This window comes from Apium graveolens, chromosome 6 (genome assembly GCF_009905375.1).
Source record: "Apium graveolens cultivar Ventura chromosome 6, ASM990537v1, whole genome shotgun sequence".
Taxonomy (NCBI): domain Eukaryota; kingdom Viridiplantae; phylum Streptophyta; class Magnoliopsida; order Apiales; family Apiaceae; genus Apium; species Apium graveolens.
In genome coordinates, this window is record NC_133652.1 from 88,798,882 (window position 1) to 88,814,145 (window position 15,264).

The 15,264-nt window shown below is 34.5% G+C and overlaps 2 protein-coding genes and 1 long non-coding RNA gene across 3 annotated transcripts; 2 read left to right on the plus strand and 1 right to left on the minus strand.

Moving 5' to 3' along the window:
• Nucleotides 1-1,653: 1,653 nt before the first annotated feature.
• On the minus strand, nt 1,654-3,846 carry LOC141668112 (uncharacterized). The gene is made up of 3 exons (XR_012552927.1): nt 3,696-3,846; nt 2,937-3,048; nt 1,654-1,978 (listed from the first exon to the last, which is right to left on the minus strand). It is a non-coding gene; the product is annotated as an uncharacterized LOC141668112 (long non-coding RNA).
• Nucleotides 3,847-9,595: 5,749 nt separating this feature from the next.
• On the plus strand, nt 9,596-10,677 carry LOC141665298 (uncharacterized). The gene is made up of 4 exons (XM_074471278.1): nt 9,596-9,676; nt 9,785-9,961; nt 10,079-10,468; nt 10,585-10,677. Exons 1-4 carry the CDS (start codon nt 9,596-9,598, stop codon nt 10,675-10,677), a joined length of 741 nt encoding a protein of 246 aa, XP_074327379.1.
• A 191-nt stretch (nt 10,678-10,868) lies between these two features.
• Nucleotides 10,869-11,376, plus strand: LOC141665299 (uncharacterized). Its single transcript, XM_074471279.1, has 2 exons — nt 10,869-11,090; nt 11,203-11,376. Exons 1-2 carry the CDS (start codon nt 10,869-10,871, stop codon nt 11,374-11,376), a joined length of 396 nt encoding a protein of 131 aa, XP_074327380.1.
• Nucleotides 11,377-15,264: the final 3,888 nt, after the last annotated feature.

A 15,264-nucleotide genomic window follows, 5' to 3' on the forward strand; every position in this document is an offset into this window, starting at 1 on the left:
AGAGCCCCACACAGTACCATACGATGAGTATAGCAGTATGTTGGATGAGATGCAGTACTGAAGATCTCAGTGCCGCGAGATATTGGGACTATTTGAGGAGAGAGGGAGAGGACCAATAGCAGCACTTCAGCCTGATTACCTTCTGATAGAGAGACTTCAGCGGACTTACCATGCAACCACTAGTGTAACGCCCCCAAATCCGGGGTTAGAGGATTTGGTCGTCACGAAGAAACCTCAATCCAAAACAACATATTTAATCGATAAATAAATGTCAGCGGAAGATATTTGACATAAATGACCCCAACTAATCCAAGATCTTTTAAGGTTACAGTTCTAGAAACAAGAATTCCAAATTTCACAAATAAATTTTTCACTTTCTTTTAAAACTCCTTTCAATAAATTCCAACTCGTAACTAAACCCACTAGTATAACTTCGAAATGAAGTATACTAGGCCCAAATAAAATATACAACTATAATATAATATAATATAAATAACTTTACACAATAAAACTTACACTAGCCCACAACCCTGGACCAACCACCTTCCAAGAGTTTCTTCTTTGCTTCCTCGAATTACGCGGCTAAACAGCAAGCTAATCCTCACTGGAGGTTAAATTTAAAAACAGGAAAGTATGAGCGAAAGAAATGCTCAGCAAGATCATTATGACATATATAGGGTCGTTTTGATATAAAACCGACATCTGCATTAGAGCAGAACATTTAAAATCATAGTTGCTGAATCATAAAATTTTAGTTGAGGAATCCCAGATTTAATTCCTTAATTGTATTCAAAACCATTTTAATATTTTTGAGCGAAATGCTTCAGCAATACTTTGAATCTTGACGAGAATAAAACTCGTAAAACAGTGTTTACAGAAATATCGTAAACAACAATAACAAGAAGCAATGATTATGGATTGAATCATAAACTTTATTCAAAATTGAACTCTTGAAATTAATACTTATTTTGCTTTCATATCAAATTAGATATTAATACGAACTTTGATGCTCACAACCTACCCGTGCTAAAATAGGGAAGTCAACATCAATCATCTGTATTAATACCACCTTTTATATTTATCAACAAACTAAGTATTCTCAAAATAAGAAACTGAATCAAAACCACATTTCATCTTTTATCCGAAAATAATATACTTAATAAATCATTCCTTGTAAGATGTCAAAAGCAATATAATAATTTAGAATGGAATCCTCGAACGACGGTGTGTTGCCGCCGGTGATCAGCCGCGGAGCAACACCGGTATGCCGAAGCATATCCAACTAAACAAAGGGGTACCCAAGGCACATATCGGCCTAGCAAGGTGTTATATCCTGTATAACACATAGCTCACGCTGGACCGCCGCCACGGCCTCTTACGCAACCATCCAATCTTAAAACATTTTTATTGAAAGGGGTCATAATACTCGACACCCTTATAAATTTTATTCGCCCATTCACTTGGGCAGAAAACCAAAACAACGTCATCTTTCTCAAAATCCACAACATTTATAAATCCGATAATTGGATAAGTAAAATCATTTAGCTACTCTGAATATAGAATAGCGGAAGAATACTTGCATAAACAGAATTATTTAATTCAGCGATATGTAAAACATTTATCGATTCTAAACTGAGAATAGGGAAAGCAATACTTGCATGATACGATTCAAAATAAATATCACTTGAACAATAAGTGATGATAAAAATACTTGCCTTTGGGTTTTTAGTAGTTATCACACTCGCAATAACACAAATATCTCATGATGCTTTCTCAAGACGTCACCATTTCTTATTCTTAATTCTTTGATATGTCGCTAATGCGGTTACTGCAGTCTGATACGAAATCTTATCCAACTTCATTCTTGATCCCCAACGTCTGGTTCTATCCGTCTCGAACCATCCGTAACTACTGAACCACTATGTAACTCTCCCTTTTTCTTTTCTTTTGCTTGGTCTCACGCCCTTAATGCCCGATCCTATCATGAGCAAAAAGATACTACTTTAGTATCCTTCTGAAACGATTATCTTATCTCTACCCTTTCGCGATATATATATAGCATATAACAAGTAGCACACATTATAGTTTAAAACTTATTACCAACTCACAATATTATTTAACACAAGAACGCGTAACTTATGATAATATTTCTACGGAAAATTCGGCATGACCTATTCGTAATATGGACAATACCCTGAATAACCACACCACAAATACAACTCACAAGTCATTTCAATGTTCTTACCCAGACATATCTTATACGTGTTATGACTAACAATCATAACATGCTTTCAAATCATTGAAATCAAATAAGTCAAATAGATTTAGATACAGGGGAATTTTTAGAAAATTTTGGCATGAAGTATTCGTAATTAGGACTATCCACCTGTTTTTCAATTCCACAATTTAATCTTATAACCAAACAAAATAAAGTTGCCTCAACTTGCAGCAACATAAAAGTAAACAAGCAAGAAAAGTATCCGCCCAGACTTGCGGCACCTAAACAACTAAGGAAAATTACCCGCCCAGACTTGCGGCACCTAAAAATTTAAGTATACTTAATAATTTATAATATTTGAACTTACAGTTATATAATTTAGCATCACCAATTCAACTTGAGTAAACACTTAAATAAATTACCTTGCACATATATCACATAGACTAGTAACTATACACATATTCAAATCACACTCTAATAATTAGCAATTAAACTCAATCTCAAATAGGCATATACTAACATGTATTTCCATAAAACACATCGCTATATATTCTCATTTAACATCAAGTTGCAAACAAAAGCTTTGTAAATAATTAAACATATAAAAACACATAACAAGTATCTTGGCTGCTCGATTTCACAGAAACTAAGTTCGCCTCTGGATTTTTAATAAATTCATAAATAGGTCTGTTGTAGTGAAATTTGGTGGAGACTTAACTGACTCACATATCTAACTACCATAAAAATTTCAGATGAAAGTAAGGTGTTTAGAGCTCCTAAACAGAGTCGTCAATATGGCCAACAAACCCTGTCCATAAATTCTGCGCACCCTGCAATAAATAAATTGTATCTCAATTTGTACAAGTCTGGAAGTAACCAAATTTTGCAGACATATAATTCAAACATAAACCTATAATTTTTGTTTTTTAACCATAAACCAATTAGGTCTCTAAACGTCTCAAAAGAACCATCTAAAACAGGACAGTTTCCTTGCGAATGCTGAATTTTCTGCACTTAGATTTTATTAACAACTTTAATCAATTCTTAGCAATTAATTAAAACCATAGTCTCTATTAATCCAATTATCAAACACTTAGCATGCACCAATTAATCAAATCTTAATATCTTAATATTATCAAAACCACAATAAGCACAATTACAGAACAAAATATCTTCAAACATCCTAATCGATCCCAAAATTCATAATCAATAAAAAAAATAACAATCTGAAAATTCACTCGCATAACATATGAAATTCTGATTTAACATTTAAACGAATTAATATTTATAATTTCGGACTCAGGAAAACATCATCGTCCCCGCCGGCTCACCGGAGCTCATCGCCGGCGGCGGGTCGACCCGGAGGTTCCCGTTTTCGGGCTTCCTATCACGGGTTCGTCCCTAACACGATACAAACACGCATCGTTAACATGATTCGTTAAGAACCAAACTCGGAATTCAAAAATCAATCTCAAACCCGAAGTGGGTCTCATGGAATTCAAATTATACATACAACTATAAGCTCATACAGTATGTATCGATGTTTAGGAGAATTAAAGCAGTAAGAATCCACTCCCAATTTGGCCAATCGACCAAAAATCAAGAGAGAGGACCGAGAGAGATGGATATTAGGTCGATGGAATGAGAAGGAAAAAGGGCTGCTGATTTGAGTGAAGAGAATACAGGGGTGGTTTTGTAATTTAACAATTAAAATCTGATTTTTTTTATCTTGTATTCCTTTTATATTAAATGCTTAAAATGAAATTAACAATTATAAAACTATTCTGTAATAGCTGAAAATGATGTGAAGTATATTTTTAAAATGTAGAACACAAAATTAGATTTCTACCCATATTTTTAAAATAATTTTTGAGCGTACGGTTTATTTTATACGAATTTTACAAGATAATACTCAAAAATAGAAATAAAGCTCATAAAATCATTTTAAAATACTCCAACCTCAAAATAAATCCAAATATTATTTTTAAAATATTTCTAAGGGTATTCTAGAGATAATAAAATAAATTTCATAATTTAATCATATACATTTGATTTAATAAAAATATTTAAAGATCCACTAATCCCCATTTTTCACATAATAAATCATGAAAATATCTTACAAAAAAACATTTTGACCACAATGTCACTCACATATTAATCAAATAACACATAATCACATCTCTCAAATAATAAAATCTCATATTCACCAATTTTATATTTAATCCTTTATTTATAATTCCTTTTGTATAATCACTGATCACACTTCAAACCTCTTATTAACTCGCCAAACTGGAATAATCTATTTTTAAATATTTATTCACCAATTCACATAAATATCATAAAATTCAAATAACTCATATAATATTATTCATTTAACACGTAACAAAATAGTCGTTATATACTATTTTCGAATATTTTCACAATTCACCTGCTACGAGGGAGAATCTCGATAAAACCAAGTATATTTTGAAAATAGTAAAAGTAATTAAATACTCTCACATCAATCACAATTATCAACTAAAACATTAATCATTTAAAAACATGAATTCATCAAAGAGGGATAAAATATCCACAACTTTATTCCCTCCCAATTTGAAACAATCACATAAAATCATCCAGATATTACTAATATAAATTCTTAAAATTACTGAATATCACAACTAACGAGTTGGGAGAGTTACTTCATGATGGTAACCACACCTATGCAGAGTTCCACAGGGCTACCTGACTCATCCAGTCTGTTCTAGAGACCCTCCGACAAGAGATGGATCGCATTCCACCGGGCTTCTGAGGAAGGACAGTTAGACAGAGATCTTGTATTATATGTGATATATGTACATAGAGCCAGTTATAGCTATAGTGAGACAAGATATGTGTAGTTCATAGTTTTGATGTGTATCAGCAGCAGTTATGACAGACCTTTTGTATCAAGCATTAACACCTGATGTAATAACCCCAAATTTTGGAATTTTTGAAACCCTTATGAATAGTGATTTTGCAGATTATGCTGAATGAGAAAACTTTTCATGCCACACTATGTAGGGGTTCTTCTATCGTTATTCTGAGATCTTATTAGTACTTTATATGGGATATAAGTGTATGTAAAGATCGTCAGAATCCAAATCCGAACACTTTGATTTTTCCTGAAAATCCACCTGATACCGAAAGAATTGAGTATAAGGTAACAGGATAAAAAGGATCTAAATTCAAGGATTATAAGAGAGGATCATAAAAGGGATATAATGTATTGAGAAAGGTTAAGGGAACCTAAGTAATAAGATCCCGGGTATGATCCCTCAAACGAGAAACGAGAACGAAAGTTAAGCGAACCGTATAACAGATCAGCGGTCATTAGGCAAACAATTAGGAGTTAATCAAGGAGGTTAGGGATGATGAGGTCATCCAACCAATAAGAAGAGGGCAAGTAAGGGATGATGACATCACAAGGTGGCATAAGCATGACATAGGGGGGAAGGAGGTGTGGATGAATGATAACCACACAAAGTTCAAGGTTAATAAGGTAATTAACCAAAATCAAAACAAAAACAACCAAGGCAAATCAAAACAAATCACAAAAAACACAAAACACTCCATTTTCTTCATGAAGCTCTCGGCTTCTTTCTTAGCAAAAGGGAAGTCCAAGCTCCTCCACTTGCTAATTTACAAGGTAATTATCCTAACTTGTCCTAGTTAAGTTACATACTTCCTAGAAATCTTAGCTTCAAAATCCTTTCCTAGCATTTCCTATAAATCATTCAAGAAGATGGTGAATAGTACTTTCTTGAAATTAATTTTTGTGTTCTTGATTTCTTTGAAAGAACAAGCTTGTAGGAGGTTAGATTAAGGCTTCCATGGGCATTCCAAGGATCTTTCATGGATTAAAAGCTTCAAGGAAGGTATAACTCTTCACTATCTTAGCATTTAGTTGTTTGGTATAAATGATTATGATGATGGAATGAGAGATTAAGTGTAGTAGTTGTTTTGTCATGTTGAGATCTTAGTGGTTAAGTGCTTTAGTTGATTTTAGAGTTAAAAAGTAGCACTAGTTGTTCTTGATGATTAATGGTATGATTTGAGCTTGGTTTAAATGTTTTAAAGTGGTTGATGAGTGATATGGTCATATGGTTGTATTGGGATTGATTGGTGATGATTTGGTGTTGAATTGGTTGGTAAAATTTTGGGAAATCGCGTAAACATAGCCGTCGTAATGTCCGATTTACTTTAGGCTGTTTTTGTTCTTAACATTAGGACCCGTGAACTCACTGCTAGGTTTTGACCATTGCCATGATTAGATAGTTCATGTTACGAGCTTCGTTTTGATATGTAGTTCGTTTGATTCCGATGTACGGTTTAGGAGAAACGACCGTTTTAAGTAACAGTGTTTCGCGACCGAACCGTTACCACTCGCCTTACTTTGAAACATAGGTTAAAGACCTTAAAGGACTAAATGGGAGTATGAATCATTTATGTAAAGTGTATTAGGCAGTTGGTAAGACACTCGCGAAAGAATCGCCTTAAAACCCTTAATGGTTAATTTATTAAAAATGGTGGAGTCGAGGATACTCGAGCGACTTAAGTAAATCGTTAAGCGTGAAAGCGAACGTTAGGACTCTAAATGGTTAAAGTCTAGTTTCTTAAGCGACCGGGGTTTAATTCCGACTTATGTTGTTGTTCATAGGTTATCGGACACACTCTAAGCTTAAGCCTATCCGGGAGCACTCAGGCAAGTTTTTTACCCGTATAACTGTTGTTGTGATGTATATGTGTATATGCATGATCTTGCGATAAATGCATATTTGTTATTAGCAAATTTTATTGCGATATATTGTAGCATGTGATATGGTATATATGCATGCCTGTTTCATATTCTTGATTTATATATCTGTTGGTTCAAATGCTTATAGTTGCATAATACCTATGCTAGAGATAAGCGGTATTTGAGTTTACCCTTAGTATAGGGGACCCAAAGGTGAACATATTTCTAAACCGCGAGTCGATGTTCCCGAGTATAATATATATATTTTTATATATATATGGTTATAGTTTTCAAAACTATTAATCGAATAAGGTTTATTCGATAACTTTAACTTTATTTTATTTAATGAATATTATTTATAATATTCATTCGAGGGCTTATGACTCAGTTATATTATTTAATGAATATTATTTGAATATTAATTTAAGGATGTATGACTCCGTTTATTTTATTTAATGAATATTAATTATAATATTCATTCGAGGTATTATGACTCCGCTTATTATTTAATAATATTCTTTATTTTATTAAAGAATAATGTTTCGATAATCAAACTTATTTTCGATTATTCAAATAAAGATAGTACTTTCGTATAAGTATATCTTTGGTTATTTAATATTCATTTCAAGTATGAGTTTTAAAACTTCTACTTCGATTATTTTTATAAGGATTATCTTTATGAGAATATTATTTAAATAATAATATTCAGATATTTCTAATATATCGGGACTGATTTATTTTAATAAATCAGCAGTACTCCAAACATTCTTAAAAATGTTTTCGAGTCTTCAAAATGATTTCTAAAAGTTAGGGCGGATCCCAAAACTCATTCTTTTATATTTAAGATCCTCCTTTCGAAGGGGATTTAAATACTTCCTCAAAACCTGGGGGATCCGGCTCTGTGGTGTATTTTACATTCGCAACGTGGTTGCTATTTTGAGAAAACAATTTGATTACTTGCCCAACGTTCGGGAAGTAAGTCCCTCTAATTGAGTCGGCATAAGCGACAGGCCGGGGTACGGTCTATCAAAGTGTAAGTGGTTGGGTGGCAGTCCATCAACGCATAAGAGGCCGGGTGGCGGTCCAGCACAAGGTCCTTATGTGGCCAGGGTGATGACCGGTGGGGGATTCATCCATCTACTAGTAGAAAAGGTTACTTATTGGTATCTTTTCCTGATCAGCAAGATATCAGGTTTATGCCAAAATTTCTTTTCTTTCCAAATTCATTGGATATTGCAACTCTGTTCATACTTTACATGACAGAGGTTTTCAGGAAATGTATGAGAGATAAATATAGGTGTATATATATATCGGGTTTTAATGAAGTATCTCGTAACTTCATTTCATTCAATAATATTTCAAAGATTGAATCTATTCAAGTATTATCTTGTAGTCTCATCTATGTGATGAACTTTTGAAACTAATTATAACTTGAACGGTGGTAGTTCAAGTAGTATTTGGAAAAGATATAAGTATATTGGAGTATCTTGTAACTTCATCTTTTAAACTTATATCTAATAAATGATTATCTTATGTATGTCAAAATTTTCAAAAAAACGTTGAGACAAGGTTAGATATATGAGATCACCTTGCAATGATAGTTTTATACAGTTATAAACTGGAACTCTGTGTATATTATGCATGGAAGAGGACTTCCAAGATTTTGAAAAGTATATATGTATATATACTGAATATTTTGCGACTTCATCGCATTAAGATATCAAACTTGGTTCATTTCTTTTGACCAAGACTTTCATGAGTACTATGAGAAGGCTCATATATTGTTAATCATTATACATATTATTTTGGTGGGCTTGCTGCTCACCCTTGCTTTCTTCTTTCATCACACAACAACAGATAGAAAAGATGAACAGGACCAAGCTCCCAATTCGCGAGCGGATAGGAAACGTTCCGCAGTTTCCTATTGGCATTGATGTCGCTGTAGCTGAGGTAGGAACTACCAATAGGCTAGGCTTCAACTCTTGATGTACCAGATTTATGTATATTTATGAATTGTAATAATGGCAAAGAAATGTAAATTATTCAGAAACCCTTTTAAGGTGTATTGGCAGATAATTGTGGAATAAAATGACTTGTGATTATTTTTGGATATTCATCTCTGAGACTATAACTTGTGGTGTGTGTGTTTATTGTGGGGTCACAGTACAGAGTAGTTGATTATTTATTAAGATTGGGTGTTATTAAGGGAAATGGAACTCGTGACAACCCGAATCCCCGACCCCGGATTTGGGGGTGTTACACCTGATGTTGGTGTTTGTTTTATAAAATAAACCTTTTTCAACCTTTTTTCTTTTATTTATTTAATCTTCAGTCATTACAGCATTTACATTTACTTTACTGTTTTACAGTCTTTCCATATTTTTAAATTATGTTTAATTCTGAAAAGATAAGTGAAAGGTTTAAAATGATATTGTTCAGACTATTTATTTAAAATGTTAAATTATTTCAAACGATTCGTTTACAATTTTAAATTGCTTAAATTTCCCGTTTCAATACAAGCTAAATTGTTTCTTTATCTACTCTCAACTGTTTAACAAATTATTAAAAGAAATGTTTGTTTTATTATCTGAACAATGACACCAAAAAGAAATACTAGAACTATGACTTCTAATGATAACATTGAGGAACAAAACAATAACCACAATATGGACCAAATGTTCCATCTGATGCAACAACAAATGGTAATGATATGGCAACAACAACAACGGTTTCAGTAGTAGATGTTACAGTAGCCACCTCGTCCTGAGCCATAAGTACCACCAGTTGTGCCTGCTGTTACTTTTAAACAGTTTCAATCAGTAAAGCCTCCAGAATTTGCGGGCACGGTGGATCCTACTAAGGCTAGAGCATGGTTGGAAGAGATAGAAAAAGCGTTTGCACTAGTGAAAGTGGAAGAAGACCAAAATACTGATTTCGCTAGTTATTTCCTGAGGGGAGAAGCTAACTACTCGTGGGAATCCAAAAAGGTGTTAGAAGGAAACGGTGTCGTGACTTGGAATAGGTTTACCAAGCTGTTTCTGGAAAAGTACTTTCCCTGTTATATGAAGAACCAAATGGAAATCTAGTTCTTGGAATTGAAACAGGGAAATATGTCGATGACTGAATATGAAGACAAGTTTACTGAATTGGCTAGGTTTGTTCCAGAACAAGTAGACACTGAGGAAAAGCGGGCCAAGAGATTCCAGCAAGGACTGAAATCGTGGATTCGCAACGGAGTGGCAGTATTTGAGCTAACAACGTATACGGCCGTGGTTCAGAAGGCCATGATTATTGAGGTGGAAAGTGAAATGTCCCAGAAGAAAAAGGGACAAGGAAATTTTCAGAACCGTTTTAATCGGAATCCGGGATTTCAAGCCCGAAAAAATGTAAATTTTAGAAGGTCAGAACAAGGCAATCAGAGGACGGGAATCATTTTCAAGCCCCAAACCAGCAAAGAATTACCAGACCACCACTGCCATATTGTAAGACATATGGTTAGAAGCATACGGGCGACTGCAACAAGGTAAATATGATGTTCTTTATGTGTAAACAGAAAGGGCACTACTTCAATGAATACCCAACAGGGAAGATAGATTTTACATGTTTCTAGTGCGGAAAGAAAGGATATGTTGTCAGGGATTGTAGAAGACCAGTGATGGCAGCCAGTGTTCCGAGAGTATTGACATTACCTCCACCACCATAGAAGAATCAGCCTAAACAAGGACTTTTAATATGACAATGAAGGAAGCTATGCAAAATCCAAGTGTGATTGCAGGTACGCTTTTTGTGAATTCGATAGGTGCAGAAGTATTGATTGATTCTGGAGCAACCAGATCTTTTATTTCTAAAGAACTTCTTGATAAGATATAATGTGAAATTCAACGGTTGGGCGAGATGTTAATTATAAAATTAGAGAATAACGACCAAGTTCATGTAGATCAGGTATGTCCAGAGTACAATATCGAAATAGCAGGACGTCACTTCTCTGTTGACTTGATACCCTTCAAGTTAGAAGAATTTGACGTTATCTTTGGAATGGATTGGTTAGCCGATCATAATGGTCAAATCGACTGTGCGAATAAGAAAATGAAATTGCGAACTGCGGATAATGCAACAGTAATATTTAGAGGTGGAAAACAGTGGAAGAAGTTTCTGAAAATGATGCAGACTAAACGATTGTCACCAAGGGTGTAAAGCTTATTTAACCTATGTATTGGACACTAAAAAGGAAAGTCCAAAAATCGAAGACATTCCTGTTGTATTTGAGTTTATCGAAGTCTTTCCAGATGAACTTTCAGGATTACTGTCGGATCGAGAAATTGAGTTTACTATTGATTTAGCGTCAGGAACGGAACCAGTTTCGAAATCTCTGTATCGAATGACACCAGTTGAGATGAAATAAGTGGTGACGCAATTACAAGATCTTCTGGACAGAGGAATTATAAGGCCTTGTGTATCCCCATGGGGTGCACCGGTACTGTTTGTCAAAAAGAAGGACGGTAGCATGCGACTATATATCGATTATAGTGAGCTGAATAAGTTAACTATCAAGAATAAGTATCATTTACCACGGATCGATGATTTGTTTGATCAGTTGAAAGGAGCAGCATGGTTTTCTAAGATTGATTTGAGGTCAGGCTACCATCAATTGAAGATCAAGGCCGAAGATATTCCTAAAACTACTTTTCATACCATATATGGGCACTATGTTATTCCCAAACAATCTAAACAAGAATTACAAAAGGGGGTTGAATGTAATTCTGGCTTCTTTTCCAATTTTAAGAATGATTCTTCTACAAATAATAATTATGTTTGATTTGCAGTGGTGCGGAATAAGAATATAACAGAAATCAAATCACAAAGCAATTAAATACAAGTATTTAAAAACTTTCTGGTGGATTGAACTTTTCCACCAGAGATATATATTAATTACAGAACCATGTGTAACAGAATTGTTCATAACTGCATACAAGTTGAAGTACAAGAACTACAGAGAAATCCTTTACAAATTTTGTTTTATCTATTTCTCTTATTTTTCTTGCTAACTTAGATTGAATCAATTACCTTTCAACTTGCTACCCTTGGTTTATATATCACCAAGTTATATGATAATAAGACAAGATAATAAGACAAGATAATAAGACAAACTATATATAGTCTAACTTCATGCTACTACACTTCTTTTTCCAGCATCTTTGAATATCATTTGTTTAGCATGAAAATGGAAATGCTTTTTTGTTCTCTAAAACCTTCAAACAGGCTGCCACATTCCATTTGCATCTATCCAACGCATGTGACTGTCAAGTCACTATCAACTGCTCTTTTGAATTTGAACATCCGTTGGAACTTAGATTGATCATCCTCTGGAACTTTGTCTGATCATCCGTTGAAACTCCGGTTGATCATCTATCGAGACTTATGTTGATCATCCGTTGGAGCTTTGTGAATCATTCGTTGAGACTGTCTTTTTGGCAGTTAACTCTATTTCATTTATACAAGATTACAAGGTATCTAATATTTATAATTCACCATCATATCTTGCATATCAATCTAGTAGTTAACAAGACTTGGACAATTTACAACATCTAGTTCACTAAGCTATCCATGTATGCAGAAATATGTTACAAGTCTTATTGTTACAAAAGCTACTCTTTCAACGGATGTTGAAAATGATCATCCGTTGAAAGATACAATTTCACTTAACTAAAATCTACTAAGTGTTTTATTCAAGTTATCATCAAGTACACAACATATTCCTAACAATATCCCCCAATTTATGTCTACTAGAATTGTAGCAATAAATTAAAAGAAACTTGATGATAACAAAACACTCTATGAATACAGAATGAGATATAGTAGATTAAAATTTACAAGTGCTACAGTTTATTGAAAATTTTCACAAAGAAAGAGTGTCTTACAGATCATTTTCAAGGTGCTCCTCTAGACTGAGCAAATTAAGATCATTTCCTTGATTGCATTGGCTTCTTTCCCAGCTTCACATCATTCTCTTCAATCTGGTTTTGGAATTGTCTGTAAAATTCTGATTCTTCATTATTTGTTAGATCCATCTTTTCTTGCATTTCTTTTAGAGTTTCATTGCTTGTAATATTTAGTTGATCTTCCAGTCTGAAGAAAATCTTCTAATGTTCTTTTCATCCTACTTCATGATCCAGTATGGCCTCAAATGTACCCTATCTCCAGTGAGAGGAATAGATAATATTCTTGGGAGTGTATTTGGTCCTCTCCATCTATTTTTTATCTCCTCAATCTTATTTAGTACCATTTTCTTGGCTACTATGTTGAATCCAAAGTTTTTCTTGATTGGGGAAAAGATAGTCACTAGAGTTGAGTAGCCTTCATGGATAATTCTGTGAAGTGGCCATGTAATTTCTTTACCACCCCTGTACCTGAAAACTAATCTCTCTCGAAGGTGCTTGTAGGCATCAATAGATCTGACTTCTTCAAGTTCATTCAGATAGAGATTTATGTCTGAGAATTCTTTGATGTTACATATAAAGAGTTGATCTCCTTTGTTGACAGTAGGTTTGGGTTTGGCCACTTGCTTGGATTTGAGCTTGGTAGGCTTGACTGTTTTGACCACTCTTTCTTTTTTCTTCCTTTGTTTAGCAAAGATGGGGAGGTTTAGATCAAGAAGAGGCAAGTTGTCCCAATCTATTGGCTCATCCTTTGGAATAATAGGATCACCATGAAAGATGATGTTAGGATCAACCTTGAATTCAGCCTCCTTCACTGTAGGAATAGCTAATTGAATTGAGGTTGTAGATTGGGCCGGCATGTAGTCTTCCTTGTCTTCATCAAAATTTATCTTTCTCTTTGCATGCATCTTGTATCTGAACTTCCTTTTTATCTGATTTGGTTTTTCTTTCTTTCCTTCACCCAGATTCTCAGTTGGCAAAACAATTTCTGTGATTGCAGGCTTCATAGCTTGGTTCTTGGCTTCTAAAGCAGCTTACTTTTGTTGTTGTTTGAGCCTCACCTTTTCCTCTTTCTTAGCTTCTGCAAATTGTGGATGTCCAGCCACTACACAGATCATTTTACCATTTCTGTAGATTTTAGCAATCCTTTTCTTTAACACTGAGTCTCTAAGGTCTTTGAATAAAGCTATGGACCTTCCAAGCAGCTTCTTTTCATCTGGCCTAGGGGTTTCATATGATAGGTCCAGTGGATTTTTGGCTGAATTCTTTGGATAATTCATTTTTGGCTTGAAAATTACACTAGCCTTTGGAGACTTGATTGTTGAGGGTTGACCCCTTTCTAAGTTCCCTAGGCTCATTTCATTGATTGAAATTTGTCTCAACTGAGAGAAGTGAGAAAAGACCTTGTCTTTCTTCTCAATTGGACCAAACTTCTTTTGAATTTCTTCATCAATTTTCTTCCATTTGTCATCTAGTTCTTTCTCAACTGCTGCAACATCAAGTTATTTAGATTTCTCATTTGATTCAAACTTAGCAGCTACTATCTTGATCAGATCAATGCTGTCCAAGACTGGTGGCTTTGGAAAAGTAGTTGCTGGAACAATTACTTTGCTGACTTGAATTTTGAGCACTTGCTCCCCCTCACTTGTTGACTCCTCTTGACTAGATGGAATAATATCTTTCTCCCCTTTTTTTGTTAGCATCAAGTTGAGTGGAGGTTGAGATCTGTGCAGCCACCAACTTTTGAAGTAGTTGAGTTTGTTGGGATTGATGTAGATGGATTGCAGTTATTGAAGCTTCTATATTTTTGAGTCTTTTATCCAAGGAGTCCACTTTGGTGTCTAGATGATAGTTTTTTCTCAGTTGCCTGTTGATGTCCAGCATGGTTGTGTCAGGAAACTTAGCCTCTAATCTTTCAGCAACATCCTTTTTAATATGACCAATTTCAGTTTTCAGTGTAGTGGCCTCTTGATTGTGTTGAAAAGATTGGATTTGGTGGAGTTGAAGAGAGTCTAGGTGTGCTTGAAGTCTTTTGGTGTTGGCATTTGTAGTGGCTTGAAGAGATGTTCGAGTTTGTTGAATTATGTAAAAGAGAGTAGACTTGAAATTATGCTCATCATACTCTTTGGAAAACACCCAAGATGGAATGTTTGATCTTGAGTTGGGGCCTGCTTCTCCCCCTATGTCCATGAACTCTCCTTCATCATCCTCATCATCCTCAAAAATATCCTCAGAACCACCAGTTTCATAGTCAACATCATCACTAGCTGTGGGTGGCATGAATGAGATGGCATATTTGGCTGTTTGCATGGAGGCAGTTGTATGTACCAAATTTAGCATTATTTCAGCAGCCA